The 26508-nt window shown below is 35.4% G+C and overlaps 1 protein-coding gene across 1 annotated transcript; it reads left to right on the top strand.

Annotated features, from left to right (window-relative positions):
* Positions 1-2756: 2756 nt before the first annotated feature.
* On the top strand, positions 2757-3384 carry LOC101971974 (fatty acid-binding protein 5). Its single transcript, XM_040272359.2, has one exon. It carries the CDS (start codon positions 2772-2774, stop codon positions 3177-3179), a length of 408 nt encoding a protein of 135 aa, XP_040128293.2. The 5' UTR covers positions 2757-2771; the 3' UTR covers positions 3180-3384.
* The last annotated feature ends 23124 nt before the right edge of the window (positions 3385-26508 follow it).

Below are 26508 nucleotides of genomic sequence, written 5' to 3'. Positions count from 1 at the left end.
TTTTGTCTTTGTGTCTAGAATTTTACAAAGGAATGCCTAAGGGAGAAGGTATTGGTGCACCATGTCGATACAGCTTCTGATGCCCTTCTAGATTGAATACTCACATTTTTTTTCCAATTTTAAAATTTTCCTTCCACTTAAAGATCCTCCTTCTTCCTTCTTCCTGACAGTTTTGATATATTTGAGGTTACATATTGCTCTAGAGTCATATTTTCTATCACTTACTTTTTGGTCAATGTTCTGAGAAATGTTGTTTCCCAAATGTTCCATCCAGTGAGTCTATTTATCATGTTTGCCCCTGCATTCATGTTTCAGCAATCAAAATTTTCTTGTTCACATTGTCTCCTTTCCCAGCTGCCACATTTGCTTTATTATTGTGAATTCTACATATATTACATAAGCAGAGATAGATTTTATATTCCAGGAAATATCTTATTTCATTTGAACAATCTTATCTCTATACTTAACTTGAACTTATATTTTTAAACTGCTAGTCTTTTCTCAGGACTCTGGTTACCCTGGCTGATTGTTCATGCATACAAATGAAAATTCAAGTTGATTAATAGTCCCATGAGTTGCCTTGTTTCTCTTCAGTATTTCTCCCATGAAAGGAGAGGGTAGACTTACAAGCTTTATGTGTAGGGATGAGGTGAGTGGATGGACAAGTTTTATGTGGAGGGCACCACAAAGGTCAGCCCAGTAAAGTGTGCCATCCTGAAATTTTAAATCAATGAAGAATCTACAATGCAGTGTTAATGGGATTATGGAACCTGCTCTTCCTAAAAAGATGGTTCAATGTGTTTCTATGATACTTCTCAAGCAGGGATGAGCAGTCATGAAAAATCACCTGGGAAGGTAGCAAGGGAACTGTTGTCATTCGTGGTCCCTAGAATATTTTTTAATTAAGCATCTTAATTACTTGCTAAATTCCAAATCTATTCCCAGTCTTTCCCATTCTGCTTTTGAGGTAATTTCATGGTTCTTCCAAAAAATAAAAAAGTAAAAATCTAACAAGTGTGCATCTTCAGTACCTTTCTCTTCTGAATATTTTGTGATGTGGCTGCCTTTTTCTGTTAGTATTGTCCTTTTTTTTAACCTTCTAAAAAAATATTCTCTTTTCACCATTCAATGTCCCTCTTCCTACTCTCTGAAGCAACATCTTTTTTCAATTTTTTTTTTTTACTGTTATTTTAACAATTCTCAGAAAATGAGAACAGAGAACATTATGCTCAGTTGGACCTCTTGAATAGAAAGTAATGAAGGTAGTTTTGTAAATCATAGCAAAAGGTGAGTTTCCAAAAGTAACTGGCATTTTGAAAAAGCAAGACTCCTTGTGTTCATTAGGAAGCAGAGGGGGTTGAGATACAGAAGAGAAACTTGGAGTGTAGGAAACCCAATTCTTTTGCAATGGATTATGAGAACCATTGGCCACTGCCTCAATGGGAAATATTATTTTCCTTATACTGGACAGTATGAAAGAATGCCCATTGCTTCCGAAGAAGGCACTATCTCTGTCTCCCAAAGCTGTACCTCATGCAAACATCTTTGAAGAGGTAGATGGTACCAAATAAATTACATTTTGTTTCTGCTCTCAAATCAAGCAGAAGCACAAGAGCTACCAGCTTCCTGCAGTCTTTTCAGCTGAATGAAAAACATAGTTTTCTATTGAAATATTTTGGATAAAGCATCTATAAGGACACTTTTCCTGGAGCAAAAAGGCCTACAGTTAGAACAAACGCAAACTTAGCAGCCTAGTGGGCCCCGTGCCTTTGGTGAAGCTTTATTTAGTTTTCTAATAGTTTACCATTTCCAGAGGACGAAATCCCATCAGGGTCAAATATAAATAGCACAGGAAAATAAAAGGGAGAACAAAGCCCCCAGACCCCAGGCCCCCGGAAGAATCACTAATACACTTCCAACGATGCTCCACTATCCTGAGCTTTGACTCTAACGATGAAAAAATCTCTTCATGAATCCTTGGGAAGTGTGGAAAGGAAAAGATTCCTCTAAAACCTAGTTGACTTTATTTTCACAAAATGCATTAAATTTGACTTTGTATCATATTTTTTCTGGGATTAAGCCTGTAATCATCTGACTTCCAAGGAACAGAGATTTTGTATTATTCATCTGTGAGAAATATGTCTTGCATATTGTTTGGAAATCATTTCTTTAAATCAAGTAAAATAAAAAAATACATCTCAAAGCACTTAATAAGTGATCTGTAATAAGTATAATTTTTAAGACTTGTATTGGTAATAAAAACATGTTTTCAATGTATATATTATATCATATTAAAATTATAAAACATTTTATTCTGTCCAGTCAACATTGTGTTACATTCATATGAACACTGCTTGTTATATATGTATTTCTTCATACAAACATATAGAAAAGTAAAGTTTTATGGGAATTCCAATACCTTGAAAATACCTTAAAGTATTGATTTTACATCAGTTCAAATATTAAATATACTATGTTTTGTTGAACTATATTGTCAAATTTGAAAACAAAATCTAATACATTTCTGAATATGACAATAATATGTGATATATTAAAAAGATCAAATATTGTGATATATATTAAAAAATGTTTCAAAGATTCAATTTAATGTTTATGCACAGAAATTATTTACAACATCCTTGGGTATATTTCACAAATAAACTAATCTATCTTAATATTGTAGGTGTTTTAGAAATTAAGGAAGCAGAGAGCACGTTATCCGCCTCCCAGCAGCTCCCCTCGCCGTGTGCACCAGCCCGCCCGCGCCCACCATGGCCACTATTCAGCAGCTGGAAGGAAGATGGCACCTGGTGGACAGCAAAGGCTTTGATGACTACAGGAAAGAACTAGGAGTGGGACTGACTATGAGGAAAATGGGCGCAATGGCCGAACCAGATTGTATCATCACCCTTGACGGCCAGAAGCTCAACATAAAAACTGAAAGCACTTTGAAAACAACACAGTTTTCTTGTACCCTGGGAGAGAAGTTTGAAGAAACTACAGCTGATGGCAGAAAAACTCAGACAGTCTGCAGCTTTGTTGACAATGCATTGGTTCAGCATCAGGAATGGGATGGGAAGGAAAGCACAATAACAAGAAAATTGAAAGATGGGAAGTTAGTGGTGGAGTGTGTCATGAATAATGTTACCTGTACTCGAGTCTATGAGAAAGTAGAATAAAAATTCCATCATCACTTTGGACAGGAATTAGCTAAAAGAATGAAGAAGCTCAGTTCAATGAGCCAATCTCCAGACTGCCTTTTTTTTTCATTACTGTGTTCAATTATCTCTATCACTAACATTTTACATGCAACTATTTCAAAGTGTTGGTTTAACTAAGATTATCCCTTTGGTTAGTAAATAAATGTGTTTGTGCTAAAAAAAATTAAGGAAGCATTTAACTTTGAATAATCTAGCAAAATTGATTAGAAAATTAGGGGCGTAAAATCCAAAGAAGCTTGTAACTCAACCATGGTTTTACCAAAGGGACCCAGAAATTCTCTTTTTATTATAGCAAAAGGTCTTTTCCATACATAATGAATTTAAATAGATTCCCACCCTAGTTTAAAAACTAGAAGTACAAAGGGAGAAAGTTTTTAAAGTTACAGTTATGACTGGACCCAAGAAGAACTAAAAGGGCCTCCCCAAAATAGGAATAGACAGCATGTCCTTCTTGAAGCAGCATGTCCTTCATGAAGGGACCGTTAGAAAATATTAGGTTCCTCAGCACACCCACTTATAAACAAAATGTGAAAAATATCAACCAGAATCTTCTTGCTTTATTTAGACAGGCTTTTTAGTTTTACAAAAGCATCCATTTATTAAAAGATAAGCAACAGCAGTTGTATTTCTCATAATGTAGATTAAGAAGGTAAGACTGAGAAGGGTGAGTAGCATACCCACGTGCCCAGAGCTAGATAGGAGATGCAGCAGCAAGTCCTGGTAACAGGCATTCCTTTGCATCATCTGCCAATGGAGATAGCCTATCTGTCCAAATAATGGCAAATAAAATCATCTATTCTTAGCAGCCACAACTATTCTTAAAACTTTTACTAGGAATACATTTTTAAGAAAGAACAGGATACAATTTCTTTTTATGCTTAAGTTTTCTTCAGTAAAATCTTGTTCCACCAGGGTACACACTAGCGCATGTCTGCAATCCCAGTGATTTGGGAGACTGAGACTATCCAAGTTCGAGACAAGCTTCAAAAATTTATCAAGGCCCTAAACAACTCAGTGGGACCCTGTCTCAAAATAAAAAATAAAACGGGCTGGGGATCTGGCTCAGTGGTAAAGCATCCGGGGGGTTGGGCTAAATCCACAGGATCAATCGATCAATCAATGAAAATATTGTTCCTATCAGAAATACATCAGTCCTTACTAGGATACCAACAATCATCTGATGAAAGGTTTTCAAAAGGAAACCTCCTAGCTTGTTCCCAAAATTTACTCTGTCATTCCTTCGTGAGAGTCCTGTGTCCCTCATCCTGTCTTGGTTTTGCTCTGGAGAAGCTTGTCTCCACCTGCTCCGCACATATGCACAACCTGGGCGCTTTAAAAAATTATCCATGCTAGAACCTAAAGCCAGAAAAAAGATGTCTGAGGGTATCTGCTTAAAGCTGGCCACTGATTTTGTGCACAGTGAGTACTGAGACCCAGGTGTGGAAGGACAGCTGTGTCTCTCTTCAAGAGAGAGGAACTACACTTCTGCATTAGTGCTGGGTCCTTACTTAGGCGTGTCTCATGGACCAGCCCAGTCAGCACAGAGACAGCACACTGCTGGCGCTCACCTCCAGCTATGTGTGTGACTCTCAAAATTCATACACTGAAACCCAAACCCCTGCGTGATGGTGTGAGGAGGTAGAGCCTTTGCATGGTAATTAGATCATGAGAGCAGAATCCTTTTTACTGAGATTGATGCCCTTAGAGGAAGAGGCAAAAGAGGGCTTACTTCCTGTCTCCATCTGAGAATACAGTGAGAAGATGGACATCTGCTTACCAGGGCTCAGGCCTTCAGGAGACTCTGGACCTGTCTAGAGTCTTTACAGACTACAGATTCCTGAGAAATAAATGTTTGCCTTTTCAGCCATCCATTTTATGGTTCTTTGTTATAGCAGCTTCAGGTAAGACACCTTGCCATTCCTATTGCTCTTCATTTGAAAATAAAATTATTAGTGCATTACAATTATACATAATATCTGGGTTCATTTGGACACAATCATAGAAGCATAGAGTATAATTTGGTCCATTTTAGTCCCTAGTCATTCCCCTTTCCCTCTCATTCTTCCTCCCCCTATTCCTTTTCCTCTATTCTATTAGTCTTTCTTCTATTTATTTATAGGTTTTTTTAGAAATTGGTGATTATAGATGAACATAAAGGTGAAACCCACTGTGGTATTTTCATATTTGCACATGGGACGGTTTGGTCATGTTGATTCCACCATTCCTCACTGATCCTGCCCCTCCTTCCTCCCCCATTCCCTTCCTCCACTCTACTTTCTTTTACACAGAAATGTCAAGTCTCCATGTTCAGAATCATGTGAACTTCAGAGCCAACTATGAGCTTCTCTTTTTTAAAAAAACTGTTTCCTATACAGACAAGAATATAAATCACACACACATACACACACTCACACACACAGGTGAAGAGCAGCTGTTGAACAAACACATAATGAATAAGGGAAGGTGAAAAGACTGAAAAACAGAATGAGATATAAATCAACAAAGTGTTTTGAGAATTGCACCTTCAACTTGATGACAGTCGTGAGCCATACAATGGATGCCAGGTTAGAAGTTGTTTGAGGGAAGAGCTTCATTAACAATGTATTTGATTGGACCATAAAAAAATTTGGCAGTATTTAAAATTCCTAGACCACAAAAATGGCCATTTCATGTTAAAATCTTATAAATACTTTTCATTATTTTCACTTATTTGATTTACAGTTAATTACTACCAACTGTATTTGTAAAATTTTTATGAAAATTTCACTAAGGAGTGGAACTTAAAACAGAGGTATATTTTACTCCAAATTTTGAAACATTTATATATATATATATATATATATATACACACACACTATATAATGCTAATGAAATACATGCATGAACAAATTTCAAGTTTGTTCCTGGGAGGTAAATATAGCTTATTTTTAATATATGATTGCCTCATAGACATAGGATATTTTAGTATCACATTTTTCTAGAAGTTGATGGATTTTCCAGACTCAATTGCTATAGTAATCCACTTGTACCTCTGGGAAATTGGAAAAGTGTATCCTTTTCTTTGGAAGATAGATTTAAGAAGGGAAAATGTTTTGAAGAGCAAAGTCCAGGGTTAAATTCAGCCCTCACTTGCTACCTAGCCCCCATGTGCTTAAACAGTTAAACAACCTGAAATACCATATCTGAAGAACATGTACATTAGACATTTATCTAAATAAGAAATTACTCCTTTATCTGAGCTACATATGATTTTACTACCTTAATAGACAAAGCATTACTTCACTAGTGAATTATTTATTAAATAAAAATTACACTGAAGGACATTCAGACAGAGCACAGTGGATTTAGGTGGCAAAATTATTTGAGGTGTGTTGTAAATGTGTGTGTGTGTGTGTGTGTGTTATTCTCAACAATGTCAACATCTCCCCCCTTTTTTTCTTAATCTCTGTGTCCTGTGGTTGGACAGGAAGGGCTTTACCTGCTGCTTAGAATCTTCTTCAAATGAGACACCTTTATAACCTCTCTTAGGGCAAAATTAATTGGCCATAATGAGAGCCAATAATTACCACATTTGAGGTCAATTTAAAAAATAAGTCCCTGCATGCAATTTAGCAGAAATGCTGAACAGGAATCTGGCAACTGGTTTTTGCCAAGAAAATTTACAGGAATCTTGTGGGAATTGTGTAAAATGTATCTTTTTAAGAGATGGATATAGAGAGTTTGCTAGCAAACAGGCATAGGTTATAATCTCCAAGATTTTCCCAGCAAGGAAATATAGATAGATAGATAGATAGATAGATAGATAGATAGATAGATAGATAGATAGATAGATAAATAAATAGCTAAGTGAGATCATAAATAAGCAAGCAAGAAATATGAAGAAGGGCTGGGGAAGTGGCTCAAGTGGTAGTGAGCTCACCTGGCATGCGTGCGGCCCGGGTTCGATCCTCAGCACCACATACCAACGAAGATGTTGTGTCCGCCGAGAACTAAAAAATAAATATTAAAAAAATTCTCTCTCTCTCTCTCTCTCTCTCTCTCTCTCTCTCTCTCTCTCTCTCTCTCTCCTCTCTCTTTTAAAAAAAGAAAGAAATATGAAGAAGCTTCAGGTATTTTACAAAAGGAAAAAGGGACACTAAGCCAGTGGAACCATGATAAAGCAAGCTTTTGCACCCATAACCCTGAAAGGGAAATAGTTGCTCTAATCTTGGAAGTCTTAATGTGCTTTGAAAATTAATTCTGTCACTGTTATTAAAAGCTATATATCATTCAGAACTATAAACACTTGCCTCCTGATATCAATGTTAATTTATTTTCTTAATGATACTTAATAGTCCAATAGCTCATCCAGCTAAATGAGCTCTACAACTTTAGTGGTTTTTAAAAAATGGAATTATGCTATTTAAAGGAACAATAAATCTCCAGAGGGAAAGTTACAATTCCAGAAAAACTTCTATAATTTTAATTATTTTATTTTATTGCTATAATATCATCATATACATTTACAGTCATTAAACTCATTTCTAAAGAAAAACCCTGCTAGCTTCAGCTGATTTTAAGACCTACGTGTGTCTAGAGTTCTCCAAGGGAAAAGCAATAAGTCTTGTATTAACTCTGAAAATGCTTCTATGTTTAAATTAGCTTTTTATTAGAAATATCAGCATTGCAGAATACTAAGTGGTAAATAGATTTGCAATCTAAAGATAGGGGGTGGAAAACTGGAGTCAAATACCTTCCAGTAGGAATTTCTGATCCTTTTTAAATTCTAGAAAGGATCATAGAATACCTTCCACAATTCTGGTTCAAAATGAACTTTTCCAATAATTAGGTTTGTGTTTTCCCTAGAGTCAGCCATCAGAAGGACTAATTACCAGGTTAGGAAAAAATTTAGAAAGCTGCGAAATGGCTAGCAGGTCTTACCTACAATGCTATACACAGGATCATGCCTAAGGGGTAAGTTATTTAAATGTGCATACTTCTATCTCAAGGTACAAGGAGGAAGCCTAATATGCCTACAGTATCAGACAGGCTATAACAGAAATACATGAAATTGCACAGAGAGAAATGGGATTTGATCTCCACGTGTACAAATTTGGTTTTGGATATTTTTTTTGGTGAGGGGTGGGAGGAGATGATACCAGGGATTGAATTCAGGAGCACTCTGCCACTGAGCCACATCCCCAGCCCGGTTTTGTATTTAATTTAGAGACAGGGTCTCACTGAGTTGCTTGTCACCTCACTGTTGCTGAGACTGGCTTTGAACTCAGTTGATTTTAAGACCTGAGTGTGTCTAGAGTCCTCCAAGGGAAAAGCAACAAGTCTTGCATTAACTCTGAAGATGTTTGTCTCACAGGCGTATACCACTGCACCCAGCTCAGATAGTTTTAAGACTACAAGTGTGTGTGTGTGAGGGATGGTTTGAAAGTCAAAGTTAAAAAAAAATGTTAATCTCTTTCATTTGAAAAGCCAAAAGTTAAATGTTTTCTTTGATATGTGGATGCTAATCCACAAGAGTTTAGGGAGGGAACCTGTGAGTAGAAGAATAAAAGTTCAGTAGATTAGACAAGGAGGAATGGAGGCAAGTGAGGGGGGGGGGTAGGAAAAGGAAAGACAGTAGAATGAATCTGACATAATTTCCCCATGTACATGTATGAAAACAGTAAATCCCACCATCCTGTGCATCCTTAAGAATGAGATCTTAAATAGAACAAGGTGTATCTCATGCTTGTATAATTAAAACAAAATGGATTCTACTGTCAAACATAACCAATAAAAATTATTAAGTAAGTAAATATATAAATAATAATCCAGGATAGGGATGATATGGAGCTCTCCCCCACAATTCTTCAGTGACCCTGACTCCTCCTAGCTCAGATCTTGATCCATCCCCAAGTCCATTCCTGTCCTGATGGTCCAACTGGGTAGCTTCTTCAATCCAAGCAGCCTCAGGGGCAGGGTGGATGACACAGTGAGGGGCAGAAATTTTCCTAGACAGTGCTATGGTTTGAGGAAGTGGCCCCCAGAGCCCCTGTGTTAAAGGCTTGGTCCCCAGCATAGCACTACTGGAACACAGTAGAGCTCGCAGGAAGTGGGGTTCATGGGAGAAACATAGGGGCCAGCCCTTGCTGGTCTGACCCTAGCGCTCTTCATGCCCTTCAGTCTCTTTTGCTTCCTGGCCTCTGAGGTAAGTGGTTTTACTCTGTCACTTTCCTCCACCATTGCCATCTGGCATCCCCACCAAGGTGGAAAAGCAGAGGGTCTGCCTGATCATAGAATAGAATCTCTGAAAGTATGGGCCAAATAAATCTTTCATCTTAAAAGTTAAATACATCAGGGACTTCCTTTCAGTGATGGAAGGATGACTAACACAACTCTGCTAGGTATGATTCCATCACAGACCACACCTAGATCCCAGGAAAACTGAGATGTGATGCTTATTTTCATTCTCTGGTTACCAAAAATTCTGTTTAAATGGTTGGAAAACTAATATTATGGGAAAATATCACCTCCACTATTGACCCATTTTTACCCCAATGCATAAAACATCAGCCTCACAATTTAGAAATTTAACCTGTCCTCTTATACTTTGTCTCATTGATTTCAGTTCTGTGTGATCTGACAAGAGTGGTTCCAAAATGGCCCTGTGTACAAGGCTCTTCCTAGGAGTTTTTTACATTGTTATTATTCAGATTCTTGCAATCCACCCCAAACTTATTGGGTCAGAATTTCTTAGGATGGAGCAAGTCACTTTGCATGCTTAAATGGTGACCAAAATGATTCCAAAAAAAAAAAAAAAAAAAACCAAAACAACTAACTGGCACTTGTTTGTGCATGTAGTCTTACCTTGAAGAAAAGTCACCACGAATTAAGTCTCACATTTCCATCTTTGTGTTCTTAAGTCAAGCCTAATTTGGGTCAAAACTTATTTCCTACCTCTTCCCATCCCTCATCTCCATGGGTTTCTTATTCTTCCACTTTCAACTAAATCAACAGTTTTTTTTTTTTTTTTATGTCTGTGTGAATTTCTTCTCCCAGAACTTGCACATTCTAAGCATTCTCTCTAGTTGCCTGCTTATCTAGGCTTGGCCTCTCTCCAAGGTATCACAGGAATACTAATGGCCAGAACATGAGGAAGTGCTGATCATATGGCCCATTTCAGGACCTCTAAGACCCTGCCCACAGTGACATCAGTGAGGATACTGAAATGGAGATTTCCTCAAAGTCCAGTAAATATCACGGATGTGGATATTTTAGAGTGATAGCTCTCAATGTAAGCAAATGCCCTTAGATGAAAGTCAACTGTTTATTACAAAGCAAAACTGAGACCTGCAGAGCAGACTTAATGCATCTCCTCGTAAAATTCAGGCAAAAGAAAACAGGTTTCCTGAAGAGTGAATAGACCTGCACGAAACAGTTCACCATGAATAATTCAATGTAGAATAAATAAATTTATAGAAGATCAGATCCTCTGTATTACAACTAAGAATCAAAATAAGAACCTTGGCATGCCTCTTTATTTGGATCTTTTATATTGAACTGGATTCCACCTTGTTGTCTTCAGGACCAAGTGAGAAATGGTTCTAGTTTATGCAAAATTGGCATTAAATTTTACAAGCTCGCTGCTCCCACTGAGTTACACTAACTCCTGATCAGAGAAGCAGTAGGAATAAAGGAAAAGGTTGAAAATACATGTTTCAAGTAGGTCAGGAAAGATAATGCTCTTCATTTTCCTCATGCCTCATGCTGGGGCTTACTCAAAGCCCTCTGTGGGCCTCTTGTTGTTTTATAACTTTCAGGGAAAAAAAAACCAGCAGGAGAACATCTTGAGGTTTCATTTCTGATGTTTGCCTTTTAAAATTTGTGGGGGTTTTTCTTCAGTAAATTGCTTCAGGGTCCAAATAGTTACTGACACACAAAAAAATATTAGAAATATTTTAAATAATTATTTTTAATGACAATAATAAGGAAAAACTCACTTTAATTTAAATGTCCAACCAAACTCATCATTATGTTCTATCTTTTGCATAGTTAAATATATATATATTTCCCTTTGGGATTCAGTTTCCTCTTGTCTAAGCTTCATAATTTTCATCTCTAATTTTTTTTTAAAAAAAACAAGAGGTCTGAGGTCCAATAAGGATGGGAAGTCCAGCTTATTATATTCTATTATGGGATGTCATCAGTGAGTATTTGATGATGAGGAGATGTGATGTATTTTCCATTGATTCAGAGTCTAGACTTCTGATTTGGTCTGAATTGGTCCTAACAGCACATGCAAAAGTTAATGTCTAAGTAATCTCAGGCAAATTGGTTTTCCTTTTTAAAATATCCTTACCACAAAATAGGGATGATAACAATATTCTCCTCATAGAATTATTGTGATCATGTGCAAAATATATCATACAGCCCTGACACAGAAAAGCATTCAGTTATATTTACTATTACATAATTAGATTAAAAGCAATGAGAAGTCTCACAGTTGAAAAAAATCTGTTTAACCCAATATTTACCAAACATACAAACAAATATGCCTTCCATTTTTTTATAATCATATGATAGCAATTAGCATGATACATCTCAAAAAATGCTACATTAACCCAAACCCTGAAGAGTTTGGAAAGTCAATGAATACAATTGGTCAAAATATATTTCCCCCAAGGAAATAATTTTAATCCCTTAACACTTGATAGTTCCAAAAGATCTGTTTATCTTTCTCGTCTAAATATCATGCACAGAAGTAGAGAAGTATAATGTTGTCAGAAGAATGAAATCCCTTTTATATCTTCTAATCTATATTTGGTATTTGAGCATCCACAGTATCTAGACAGAAGCATATGCAAACTTGACTAAATCCCACAGACTTTTTTTTTCCTTCCTCCTTTTTTAAACCAAATGTCACACTTTTTAGTTATGAGTTTTCAGAAATGCAGCATATGTGTTCAGAAATATATGTTTTCTTATCTAATAAAACACTACTCTTTAATTAATCTCAGTACACTTCCTAAAAAGTAGAATTGGTAATATCTAAAGGGTGTTTCTCAGTACCACAGAACAGATACACTAAATTCTGGACAAGAGAAGATTTAAAAACTTCTGCACCAGGCAAGTGACCCAGCATATTGTACCTCTTCTAATAAATACATGAGATCATCTTATTCTGGGTGACCTATAGACAGAGCATAAGTCACACATTTTCACAGAAATGTTAAAGAAGAAAACATTATCTAGGTAGCCATATTGGTTTAAGTTGATAGAATGAGAGAATAGTGCTTGTGATATTTATTACATTCAAACAAAATTAGAGTTAACATTTCTATACTTTCCAGTCTTTATTATGCAAACTTTTATGTAGGAGGATATGCTTATGGAGATATGTGTATGTATTCACATACATATAAATGAATATGTATGAATAAGTTTAATTATATTTTCTTAACAGAGGTTATTCTGCATTTACATTAAGCACTATCACAACCAAATTCTCACTTCACTTTTGTTTACAAAACCAGCATTTTAAAGGATACAGCATATTTCCTTAAATAGATATCATTTATTTCTGGCCCATTTTCAAATATCTGAACTATATTTACTTTTTAATTATTATACAAAACACTATGATGAACATCTCAGCATGTCAGTTTTTTTAATATTTACCAATCATGGGTTGGTTTTCTAAAAAGAGTAATTGATAGTTAATTTTCAAAAGAAAGTTAAAATTTATAACATTTTTTTAGAAATTATTTACAAGCAAAAAATGATAAATTTATACCTCCATTAGCAGTGGGAAAGGTGGTATCAACATGATTAGTAATATTTAGTAAAATAAAAGATCTTAATAATTTCAGAGTTTAGAAAAAAAATTTCACTGTCCTTTGATTTCTTATTTTTTACTATTACTGTATTTAAATATTTTTATTTTGTAGCTTTTTTTCTTTCAGATTTTATGTATGACATTTTAGGGGAGGTGTAGGAAGCATCCATTTTTTTATTATTTCCATGAACTCTTATGAACAAAAAAATGTGGAGTCATGATTATTGCACTGACATAACCAGCTGCTGTATTGCCCTGTCTCTAAGCATGACATAAGGGCGTGACACTTCTGTGTTGGGTTTTATTTATTTATTTACTTACTTATTTATTTTTCCTCTTCTTATTATTTAATTCTTCTAACTAAATCACAGCCACAATGAACAGATTAACTACAATCACATGGGGAACCTTGAGCCACGGGCACTAAGCTGCTCCTGGATTCCTAACCCATAGAAACCAGGCATGGTTTTAAGCCAGAAAACTTTAATATACTTTGTTATTCAGCAAAAGATAAATTTAAAAAACCACATTAATAGTGGAAATTGAGATAAGTAAATAGATTAAGGTTTTGGGGGGTTGTTTCCTTATTTTTGTGTGTTTTTCAATTTAATTTTTAAAAATTTTGTATTGGTTCTTTTTAGTTTTCACATGACAGTTTTTTACTGACTGTTACTGGTATCTTCTTTTATTCAACTCTATGAATCTGTCCCTATAACATTGCTAACATTCTCCTACCTAAGGTTTAAAAATCCTCTCCTGGGAATTAATTCAAAGTTGTCCCAGTGGAGGGTGTGTAAACCCACATTTAAATATCCCCCAAACTGTTCAAATCTGATTTTAGCAGTTGGTTTCTAGATAAGAGTCAAAAAAAGCACTTGTCTAGGCACAAAATGAAAACATTAAATCTTAGTGACTTTTTAAATTGTGGACTTGGGGTCAGTTACTAAATGTCTCCAGGCACAGGTCTCTATGCCAGTCTCCTTTATAAGTCATTCAGACAGACCAAAGAACACCGCTTAGACTGACCATCAAACACAAAAGTATCTAAAAAAAAAAAAAAAAAAACCCCACAAATTTCCATCATTTTATTTTATTACAGACAACAAACCAAACCAGTTTCCCTAATAGAAATAGGCTGCCATTTTGTATCTTTGTTTGTTAATATTTGTTAAATTAACAATGCTGATTCATTTAGATATTCAAGTGATTTCTAAGCCTTCAGTGTGTCTTATTTCATTCATGCCAGTGCCCCTGTGGATCTACTTACCATCCTACCTTACCCCGAGTTCTTCCTCAAGAAGCTGTACTTTGGTGATACATACCTTGGGCCATCTTGCATGTGGGTTCCACTGGAGCCTGGACAATGAAAGGCAAAAGCATCAAATCAGAGGGCAGGTAGAAGGAAAAACCAGGAGACATCACAAGGCTCCTTCCATGGTGGGCCACAATACAGAAGAGACTGTGCCACGTCAAGTATCCTCATTTACAGCTGCAGAGATTATAAAGACTTGCCAACCAATTCCTTCTGTGGACCTTCAGGCTTAGGCATGATCTTGGTTTCCCATTGCTATTGGTCCTGGTGCTGGGCCATCTTTGATGGTCCCATTAATCCTACCCCAATCAGTATAAATATCCTTTTATTAAATGCTTTTCAATAGCTCTTCAGAAGAGCTGTCTGTTTTCTTTCTGGCATCCAATATGATAAAATTTATTCTGACAGAATGGACTATCTAATACTTTGTGCTAGAATTTCTCAATATTAGGAATAAAAAGTATCTATTGAGTGCTTATGAAAAAGAGATAAATTTTTCAAGGTTTTATCTTCTTAAACTTTTCCACCAGTCAATTGTTTTTATTACTGATGTGACCCAAAATTTTAGTTACAAAGTCTTATTATATTTGAAATTATTATTTTTTTTTACTAATTTGAGATACTGTGCAATGTTTTCCTTTGCTTTTGTACTGAGAGTTATAAGTCAAACAATATGTTTAACTAGTTGTAATATTAATTGTGATTCCCTTTATAGCACTATTTTTTTATTCTTGAGATTTTACTTTTATTTGCATACTTGGTAAACATCAATAATGTTGAGGGGTAGAGTATCTGAATAATATGTGGTATAAACTTTTACAAAGCAGTGAAAAACATATTGTCTCTTTACTTACACAATCTGTAGCTCTTCCGTTAAAATTCTTGCACCATGATTTTTTCTTCAAAAACTCTTTCTAAATAATTTTCCCATCATTCGTACGTTACAATTACTACAGAAAAATATGAGGCCATTTTCTTTTATTTTCATAGTAAAGCTGTTTTTTTTAAACAGTGTTTTCTTTCTTTTTAATTTTTGTAATTGTAGATGGGCAGAATGTCTTTATTTGTTTCTTTATATGTGGTGCTAAGGATCGAACCCAGTGCCTCACACATGCTAGGCAAGTGCTCTGCCACTGAGCTATAGCCTCAGCCCTGAAAAGCTGTGTTTCTACTTGAATGATTTTAAATATTTTGGAGAACATTATATGCATGAATCTCACCAGAATTTCACACGGATTAAGTTTGACTTATTTTGATTAATACCATATGTTGAGTACTTTTACTACTGACCACTTTAATATAAAATTCAGGATTTCACCACAAGATCATTTTGATTAGATAAGTATTTTTAATTTTTGCTTCTGTTGTATGCATTAGTCTCCTTCAGAAGTTGTCTTCTGGTTTCCTGTCCATACTCTGTTATACTGTATTCTGCTTTATTCATCAACCATTCCGTTACATTACAGTTCAAATGCAATAGATAATTCTACTCCATTGCCATTTCCTTGAGATAGTATCTTATTTAATGTAGTATGTTTCCGTTTTCAGGCAAAAATGCTGCCTTTTCATCTCAAATTACATTTTCAGCCATTTTTTCAGAGTCAACTTTTTAAACATTTGAAGTCTTAAAACTCAATGATTACTAAAGTTTTTTTCTATTTTGTAGTCTTCAAAGAAATTCCTGTGCTTATACTTCCTGGTGCAATGCTATGTAATATTCAATTTTTTTTATATTGGCATTTAATCATTTGGAAACAAGACAAGTAACTATGCCATTCCCTTCCGTATCATCTAGTTTTCAAGAGTGGATTATTGTCACAGACAGAGTTCTAACCTTTTGTGGTCACTCCAATTTGAACTAATGAATTCAATGGAAGACACTTTTCTCTGATCTTGGTAAACTGAGTATGTTTTAAAAGTCTAAAGTCACTCATCCCAGGGAAAAATCGAATCTGAATTGATCCTGAGAAGGGTCAAGAGGCACTAAACACATGACTTTCTCTGGCAGATGGACATGGCCAAAACACCTCTGTACTTTAGTTTCCTCTTCTAGATGTTTGATATTAATCACATCCTTAAATTTTGAATCCCTCTCTATATTTCATTCTAGATTTTGGCTCAAGAATAAGATAAGCAAATGCTGGTACTGATCTTTGGTGAAAGTTGCTGAGTATGTCATTGAGTCACTTTATCCACAGTCATCTTGAAAGTTAAAAATTTAGAAGACTTTTTGTTAGGCAAGTGCCCGAATTTTCAGAAAGTAATTTACATTTGTGTAACCAAAAACAAATAGATTCACCTACTTACAGTCAAAGTTTATATAGAAACAATAAAAATTAGTGTTGAGAAGTTATAGAACCCCTATATAGCATGTTATAAGTGCCAGTTGAAGGGGTTTAGGCTTTATACTTCTAGAGAAAATATTTTAGTCTTTTCTCTACTTGGAACCTGTTATATTTTAGATATTAAACATCCCTTAAAGGCCTAAATGCTAACCTAATGCTTAGTGGAAGGCAAGTAGATCACTGGGGATGATCTTGAAAAGGATATTGGGAATGTTGTTCCTTTCTCTCTCTTTCTTTCCCAATCACTATAAAATGAGAAGCTTTGCCCTGCCACATGCTCCCCATGATGTACGAAAGTTCAAAGCAAAAGGGCCAAATGACCATGGACTGACACCTCTGAAGCCATGAACCAAAACAAATCTTCGCTCCATGTAAGTTAGTTTATCTCAGGTATTTTGGCACAGCAACAAAAAGCTGCCTGACACCAAAGGATTGAGATGTGTATGGTTAATTTTATGTGTCAACCTCATTTGATAGTGGGATACGTAGATGACTGTTACAGCATTGCTTCTGGGTATCTCTGAGGGTGTTTTAAGGGCAGAGGTGTGAGTCAGTCACTGGTGTGAGTCAGAAAACAAGATCAGAGAAAAATCTGCCCTCAAGTAATTGGGCACCATCCTTGACTGGAGACCTGGAGGCATAAAAGTAGAAAAATAGAGAATTCACAATCTCATTCTTCTGAAGCAGGACATCATTATTTTGCCTTTGAACATAGAAGTTCAAGTTCTTTAGCCTTTATACTTTGAGAATTTGGACTCTTGGGGCCCGTGGGCCTTTGGCCTCAGGCTGAGTTACATCATTATCTTCCTCGGTTCTCAGGCTAATTTTTAGACTTGTCCTGAATTATGCTACTTCTTTCTCTAGTTCTCAGTTTGCAGATGACCTGTTGTGGAACTTCTTAGCCTCCATGATTGTGTGAGCCAATTCTTCATTCCTTCCTTCCATATATAGATAATCTATCTCTCTCTTATTGCTGTGTTTCTTGTAGAACCACAATAAATTCAAGGTGTAAGAGTATTTCTCAAGAAAGCAGGAGGCTGAAAAAGAAGCATCTGGGTTCATGGAGAGAAGTTAAAAGAATTGAGCAATATTTAGCACCATAGAAAAAAATGCAACATTGGTTGACACTAGGATAATATAATATGGCCTATAAACGGATCAATATTGCAATAATATACCATTTTCATATCTTGCTAACAATGCTCTTCTTTAAAATATATTTGAAGAATTTGATAGTGTACATTTCTTTTGTGGTACTTCATATTCTACATAAAGACAATAAACCCTCCTGGAACATGACAATCTAAATCATCTTGGTATCTTCTTAATTTAGCAAGATGTATCATAAAAGACTTTTAAGATGTGACTAAAATGAAATTAGGAATTAGATCTAACCTAACTCTTTCATGCTAACATAAAGAAATTGGGACTCAGAGTTTTAGAGCCTTTTTCAAGGTCACAAAATAACTATTGAGCAGAAATTTCATGTCATGTTTTCTAACTCTTACTGGAAATCGATTTTCATTATAGTATGCTGGATTGTTTAATTAGAAAATAATACATTGGCCTATGAAATTCAAATATATTTGAGTAAAATGATAAATTATAAAATATTTTCTAAAGTCTGAACATTTGTCTAAAACAAATAGCCTTAGAAAACAGTTGTTCCATTAAAACATTCTGAAATATTAAGCTGCAAGTGATCCAAATTTGAACAATTATCAAATAATTTATAGGCTTTATTTTAAAAGTTGAGAGAATATCTAAGTTGGAAGTCTTGCAGAAAGGATTATCCACAATAAAGTCAAGTTTTTAACAAGTGGCATGCCATTTGAATCATTACAGGGTAACAAAAGACATACACCAGTTACCATAATAAAAAATTACTGAATTTTTAAAAAAGTTTTTAATCACTTCTTATTCAATAAGAATAATTCTACAATATAATATTATAGATAAAGCAATCATGAAATTCATATGGAAAAATAAAAGACCCAGAATAGTAAAAGCAATTCTAAGCAGGAAGTGTGAATCTGGAGGTATAGCGATACCAGAGTTCAAATTGTACTACAAAGCAATAGTAACAAAAACAGCATGGTACTGGTACCAAAACAGGCGGGTGGACCAATGGTACAGAATAGAGGACACAGAGACTAATCCACAAAGTTACAACTATCTTATATTTGATAAAGGGGCTAAAAACATGCAATGGAGGAAGGATAGCATCTTCAACAAATGGTGCTGGGAAAATTGGAAATCCATATGCAACAAAATGAAATTGAATCCCTTTCTCTTGCCAGCCACAAAATTTAATTCAAAATGGATCAAGGAGCTAGATATCAAATCAGAGACACTGCGTCTGATAGAAGAAAAAGTTGGCTACGATCTACATATTGTGGGGTCGGGCTCCAAATTCCTTAATAGGACTCCTACAGCCCAAGAGTTAACAACAAGAATAAACAAATGGGACTTACTTAAACTAAAAAGTTTTTTCTCAGCAAGAGAAACAATAAAAGAGGTAAATAGAGAGCCTACATCCTGGGAACAAATTTTTATCCCTCACACATCAGATAGAGCCCTAATATCCAGAATGTACAAAGAACTCAAAAAATTAAACAATAAGATAACAAATAATCCAATCAACAAATAGGCCAAGGACCTGAACAGACACTTCTCAGAGGAGGACATACAATCAATCAACAAGTAAATGAAAAAATGCTCACCATCTTTAGCAGTCAGAGAAATGCAAATCAAAACCACCCTAAGATACCATCTCACTCCAGTAAGATTGGCAGCCATTATGAAGTCAAACAACAACAAGTGTTGTCGAGAATGTGGGGAAAAGGGTACACTTGTACACTGCTGGTGGGACTGCAAAATGGTGAGGCCAATTTGGAAAGCAGTATGGAGATTCCTGGGAAAGCTGGGAATGGATCCACCATTTGACCCACCTATCGCCCTTCTCGGACTATTCCCTGAGGACCTGAAAAGAGCACACTATAGGGATACGGCCACATCAATGATTATAGCGGCACAATTCACAATAGCTAGACTGTGGAACCAACCTAGATGCCCTTCAATAGATGAGTGGATAAAAAAATGTGGCATCTATATACAATGGAGTATTATGCAGCACTAAGAAATGACAAAATCATAGAATTTGCAGGGAAATGGATGGCATTAGAGCAGATTATGCTAAGTGAAGCTAGCCAAACCCTAAAAAACAAATGTCAAATGTCTTCTTTGATATAAAGAGAGCAACTAAGAACAGAACAGGAAGGAAGAGCATGAGGAAAAGACTAACAGTAAACAAAGACGAATGGGGGGAGAGAAAGGGAGAGAGAAGGGAAAGGATATGGAAATGGTAGGAGACCTTCAATGATACACAAAAGAATAAGAGGTTATGATGGGCAAGGGGGAGGGGTAAAAAGGGAGAGAATTGAACAACAGCAGAGGAGGCAGAGAGGGAAGATGGGACGGGACAGGAAGGGGGATAGTAGGGGATAGGAAAGGTAGCAGAATACAACAGTCACTAATATGCCATTATGTAAAAATGTGAGTATGTAACAGATGTGATTCTGCAATCTGTGTTGGGGGTAGAAATGGGAGTTCAAAACCCAATGGAGTCAAATGTATGAAGGATGATTTATCAAGAGCTCTGTAATGTTTTGAACAATCAATAAAAAAATATTATATATTTTAATAATTTTTAAGAATCTTTCAAATTTGATAATTACTGCTAATAATTAGTGAATTTTAGTGTAATGTTTATTTTTAATGTCATGTTTTTTATAATAAGAGCTTAAATGAGTAAATCAACAAATGCACAATTTCTTTGGACTCATTAGTGAGGAATACTATAAGGACACAAGGCAGGAATCCACATATCATATTCTTAAGTTGAAGTAAATTGAAAGTTCCTATAATCCTGCAAAAGGATACAAATACTTAATAATGGTAAATTGGGTTGGAAATGTTAATCTCATAAAGTTCCAGACAAAAAGATTTGAAATGGATTTACTATAGCTATCCTATCGTTTTAGATGCACTCATAAAGTGGATTGTAACCACTAAGCAGTTTTATATTTCAATTACCCAAGTATACATTTCAATTAAAATTTTTGAAGGCTATATATTTTATCAGCAGAATAAATTATAACAGTAGAATCATAGGAAAGTCAACATGTCATTTTTTCAGGGGGAAGACAGCAAGCTGAGAAACCTAGGCTCCCTTTTTTCTTGACGAAGATGTTTGTGCCCATTTCATTTTTTCTCTTTTCATAAACTGAAAAGTTTACAAGGAAAATAGGTAAGATGTTAAGGAATGAAAAAGCCGTAAGTAAGAGAGAAGGAGCTTGTATTTTTGATCATGTGCAAAATCGCAGACTCCCCACTCTGGACCAAGCTTTGAACTTTGAACTTCAAACAGAAGAAAAATAATCAACCCAAATCATGTTTTCTGTTACTTCAGTTTGGTCTCTGCAATAAGTAATAAGTAAAGATGAAAATGCCTAGAAGTTTGACCAACATGAGGTATGTGATAACAGGTATCATCAGAGACTTAAACTACAACTATTTTTTGAAAGTAGGTAATAGATTATAAATATCTAGATCATATTTCCTAAAAACCAATCACATATTTCCAGTCAAGTCTTCTCAATGTTAAGACTTCAGGTGTGAGAAAACTTGAGTTGAATACATTTGAACATAGTAGGAACATTACTGAGGAAACTCAGTAAAAACTAAATTAAAATTATATTCTCATGGGCTCAACCATAGTAGATTCCACTGCTGCAAAATTAATGGCAGATCTTCTGTGAGCACTATTTAAAGCTGCATAATATCTATGTAGGTGACTAAGTGAAATTCATTATTTCCTCCCTGAGCTCCAGCAGGATAAAAGGTCAAAGTTTCACAATGAGTATAGCCACAGAAAACTTTTCAGACAAAATTTTGAAATTGAATAATTCTTAAGTTCCCAATCTAGTTTCATGCTAATGTAACTGATAAAAATGTACACCACAAAAGTGAAATAAATTATTTATTTAGTTTCTATTATTAATTCTACCATGTATTTTGGGATACCAAGCATCTTCATAATTATTCATAAATTTAGGTGTACTGTTTTAAAGTCATTCATTTGCAGGAAATTTATTATAATAAACTTAGAAAAGCATGAAAACAATTCAGCATGTGCTCCCAGAAGTCTACCAGATTCAAAACTAATCCATTCATTTAAACAATTAGTTTCAATTTGTAAATCCATACTTGTTAATCCCATTTTTTGCCATTGTATCACTTTAAATGTACAAAGATGCTTTAACAGTGTCATAAAACATGCATAACTAACAGCTCCACAGAATGCTTTATGATCTTATAATTTGCATAAAAGATAAACAGAATATGTGAGAAGAATGGATATAATGAATGTTAGTTCTTCAGGGCTGAGGTTACATAAATATAGCAAATAAAAACTGGTTAATTTCACATCCAAATTCAACTTTTCCCACTTGGACCATTAATTATATTGTAAGTCATTTAAAAATTAAAATAAGGGTGTTAAGAACTACACCCTCATAAAACTGAAGGCTACTTTAGGATAGTATGTGCTTTTGTTTATTACATAGATATAAACAGGAAAATATTATAAAGGAAATGGATATTACATAGGAAATGAAATATATACTTCTCATAAATCAGACATAAATTGTCTAAGTAGTAATTTCCATGAGCTACTTCTGCTCAAGAAATCATTATAAAGTGTTAGCACCCTAATGCTCCTGCCCAGTGAAAGCTCTAGTTTCAGTTTTCACAGGTTATTATCTATCAAAGAATTAACAGGACAGTCCCACTCAGGGCTCAGCAGATACCTAAAATATGTTAGAGGAAGATACTGCCAAGCCTAGCCAAGGAATTAAGATATGAGCAATCTCTGAGTTTGGGGTCTTTAGGAATACGCTCCTGAGAAATGCTTTGAAGACTTTCTTTGGAAATTCAATTTAGAGTAAACATTGAACAACACAAAACATTTCAAAATCACCATCATCCTAAGGCCTGTACTCCCCTTTTAACCATGGTAGATGATGAGGTAAGGGTTTTGGAGGCCCAGTAATCTGGAATCTGATAGACCTTCTGGGTGATCCCAATGCACACTAAATTTTGAGGATCACTGCTCTAGAGAACACTCTCTTACTTTTTCTGGATTTGTGACAAATTAAAATTTACAAATGCCTTCTTTTCAGTCTTCTGCTAAAGGCTTTTTGTTTTCATTAAAATGCAGTGCTTATCAAATAAAATAAAAATCATTCACATAGAAATGAGATGAATATACTATAGATATAATATAGTCCTTGGCAATTTTTCAAAAATACTTTCAGTGTCTTCAATGAAGCTAGGGACCCAAAATATTAGACCATTAATACTTTGGCTTCAGGTGGATGACTTGGAGAGGAGATGGCCAATTTAGGATCAACTCACCAAACACCAAAGACTTATATATATTAAAGCTGATTTTCACAACTGCTGCTTCTGAAAAACCAAGCTGCAAAAGCACAGAGACCAAAGATGTGTCCCCAGTAAGATAGACCATCCTTCAAAGAGAAAAACCACTCGTGGGCTGGGAATGTGGCTCAGGCAGTAGCACTCTCGTCTGGCATGTGTGCGGCCCGGGTTCCATCCTCAGCACCACATACCAACAAAAATGTTGTATCCTCCGAGAACTAAGAAATAAATATTAAAAATTCTCTCTCTCTCTCTCTCTCTCTCTCTCTCTCTCTCTCTCTCTCTCTCTCTCTTTCTCTCTCCTCTCTCACTCTCTCTTTAAAAAAAAAAAAAAAGAAAAACCACTCGTTTGGTGGCCTGTGGCAGCTAAAGTGCAGCCAGGGAGACAATACTCTGCAAATATTAGGCGCAGTTCTTCAGTGTGGAATATGCGCACTCACTAAGAGACCTCTGAATGGCACCACTGGGAAGAATTCATGAGTCCACAAACCAGTGTAAGCCAAAGTGACCACACTAGTAAAGGTCTGTACAGAGTCTGTATCATTCCTGTATATAGCTAAAAAATTACATAATTTAATTAAGAATTTAATATCAATAAAGCCATGAACAACAACTATAAGCATCTTGAGCCTCATCTAACCAAATAAAAACTTTGGGAGAAAACTATAATAGTTATCAAAACCATCAAACCTATAGGAATGGAGAACATTTTTTAATGAAAGAAAGTCAGTACTGTGAAGCTGATAGTTTTTTGACAATATTAGTTATAAATGCAATAAAGGAGTTAAAATTCTTAAAAGATTTTTTTTCACAAAATCTACCCAGATAATCCTAAAAAATAGAAATATGAGTCAATCTGAAAAGAATAGCCAGAGAAACCTGAATAATATTAACAAAGAAGGACTTTCCTTACAAGAGAGTAAAAGTTAATATGCTTAATAATAATATGATACTATTATAATATAAAGATAACATCACACTCATCTCTTCTTATGCATTAAAATCAATTCCAAATCATGTACACAAACAAGTAGTGAAAAAAAAAATGGAAGATTGAAAAAAAATTAGAAGATAATACAGATGAGTGACTTTATACCATCACAGCAATGAGGGAAAATGACTGATAAATTTGACCAAATTTAAAATTATAAAAATTTAAGTACTTAAGACATCATAAACTCCCTTAAACCCAGCATGGTGGCTCATATCTGTAATCCCAGTAGCTTGGGAGGCTGAGGCAGAAGGATTGCGAGTTCACAGCTAGCCTCAGCAACTGCTAAGGCTGCTTAGGTATTACTAAGCAACTCAGTGAGACCCTGTCTCTAAATAAAATACAAAATAGGGCTGGGGATGTGGCTCAGCGGTTGAGTGCTCCCGAGTTCAATCCCTGTAACAAAAAAGGTAAATAAATAAATAATAAATAAGTAAAACTTCTTTAAAAGTTATATTTTAGTTTTAAATATTTTTAATATTTTTGGAGAAATTATTATTAGCTCAAACAGATAATAAACCACAAAAAACAATAAAAAATGCTCAAAAGGAAATTATGAAAATTAAGTTCAAAAGAAAAGAAGCCTATATGGCCAATTAACATAGAAAATATGCTCACCCTCAATAGTAACCAACAAAATATAGATTAAAAAATAAAACTCTGGAAGGTAGAGTAGAACTCCAAAGGTGCCCAGGCCCTGATGCCTAGAAATTATGACTATTTTACCTTAAATAATGTCATGGTTTAGAAGTGAGATGTCCCCCAAAAGTTCATGCATGAGACAATACAAGAACATTAAGAGGTGAAATGATTGGGTTGTGAGAGCCTTACCTAATCAATTACTTATGATATAATAGTATTATATAATTATAAAGCATATTAATGGATTAACTGGGTGGTGACTGTAGGCAGGTAGGGTGTGGCTAGAGGAGGTGGCTCATGCGGTGTGTCTCTGGGGTGTATATTTTGTCTCTGATGAGTGGACTCTCATTACTGGTTGTCGCATCCCAAGCTGCTTTCCTCTTCCACACATTTTTGCCATCATGTTCTGTTTCACTTCAGGCCCAGAGCAACAACGGCTTTGGCCATCTGTGGATTGAGACCTCTGCAACTCTGAGCCCAATAAACTTTTCCTGCTATAACATTGTTCTTGTCAGGTCTTTTGTTTACAGAAGTGAAAAGCCTGACTAAAACAGATGTGGTTATAACTTGGGGCCTCAAGACAGGGAGCATACCCTGGACTATACAGGTAGGCCATTGGAGTTAAACAAGCCCTTAAAGCAAAGAACTCTTTCCAGGTAGAATAACAGAAATAAAGTATATGAACACTGAGAAATCAGTGTGAGAGGGACTGGACCCACCATCGCAGAAGGAAAGAGAACGTGTACCGACAGTCCTAAGAGCACACAGCCACTGGCTGAAGCTGAAAAGGAAAACAGAACTGAATTTGGCCAAGGAATTGAATGAACCTGGAAGCGGATTAATCCCCAGAGCATCCTGCAAAAACTTCAATTTTGACCTCATGAGATTCAAAACAGAGGACCCAACACATGCTCTGCCCACAGGTCTGACCTACAAAACTGAAATAAAACAAGTGCTTATTAATTTTTCTTTGCAGTGCCAGAAATTGAACCTGGGGTCTCACACAAGCTAGGCAAGTGCTCTACCAGTGAGTTTTATACTCAGCCTGCTGGCTCAGTGCTTATTTTAAGCCACTAAATTTGCAACAATTTGATATAGTAGGTGAAGAAAACTAGTACAGGAACAATGAAATATTTCGTTATGATCAGCTGGACAAAGATTAAGTCAAGTGTTAATGAAGATTTGAGGAATGGGAACACGTATACCAGTAATACACCAGGAGAACGGGAAGTAGAACTCCAAACCCAGGGAGCAATTGGTCTCTCTCTGGTTACATTGAAACCATGCACAGCTGTGGACGTGCAAATCCTACCTTTTAAGTAAGTCCTGGGCACTGGACATATGCCTATGGAGATGTGTATTTAAATTTTCCTTCAATTCTCTCTCGTATGTGCTCTCCCTTCTTTATTTCCATCCTTACTTTCTTCTTGTAATAATTGTAATACCTTTTTCTGGCTTCACCAGAAATAAAGCCTATGTAGGAAAACATGGCTTATATAACATGTCTGCTAGATGGTTGGCTAAACTCACTCTCAAATACATGCCTCTGAAAAATTATACAGGTGAATAGAAAATTACCAATATCACTCATGAAAAATCAGAGCCCCAAATTTTAAACCTGCAAGTATCAAGAGACTACCAAACATCATTTTGGATTTTTAAAAGAAATCTGTCATGTTCTAAAT

Source organism: Ictidomys tridecemlineatus, chromosome 1, assembly GCF_052094955.1.
Source record: "Ictidomys tridecemlineatus isolate mIctTri1 chromosome 1, mIctTri1.hap1, whole genome shotgun sequence".
Taxonomy (NCBI): domain Eukaryota; kingdom Metazoa; phylum Chordata; class Mammalia; order Rodentia; family Sciuridae; genus Ictidomys; species Ictidomys tridecemlineatus.
The sequence above is the reverse complement of the archived record's forward strand: the minus strand, read 5'-3'. Positions and strand labels throughout refer to the sequence as shown.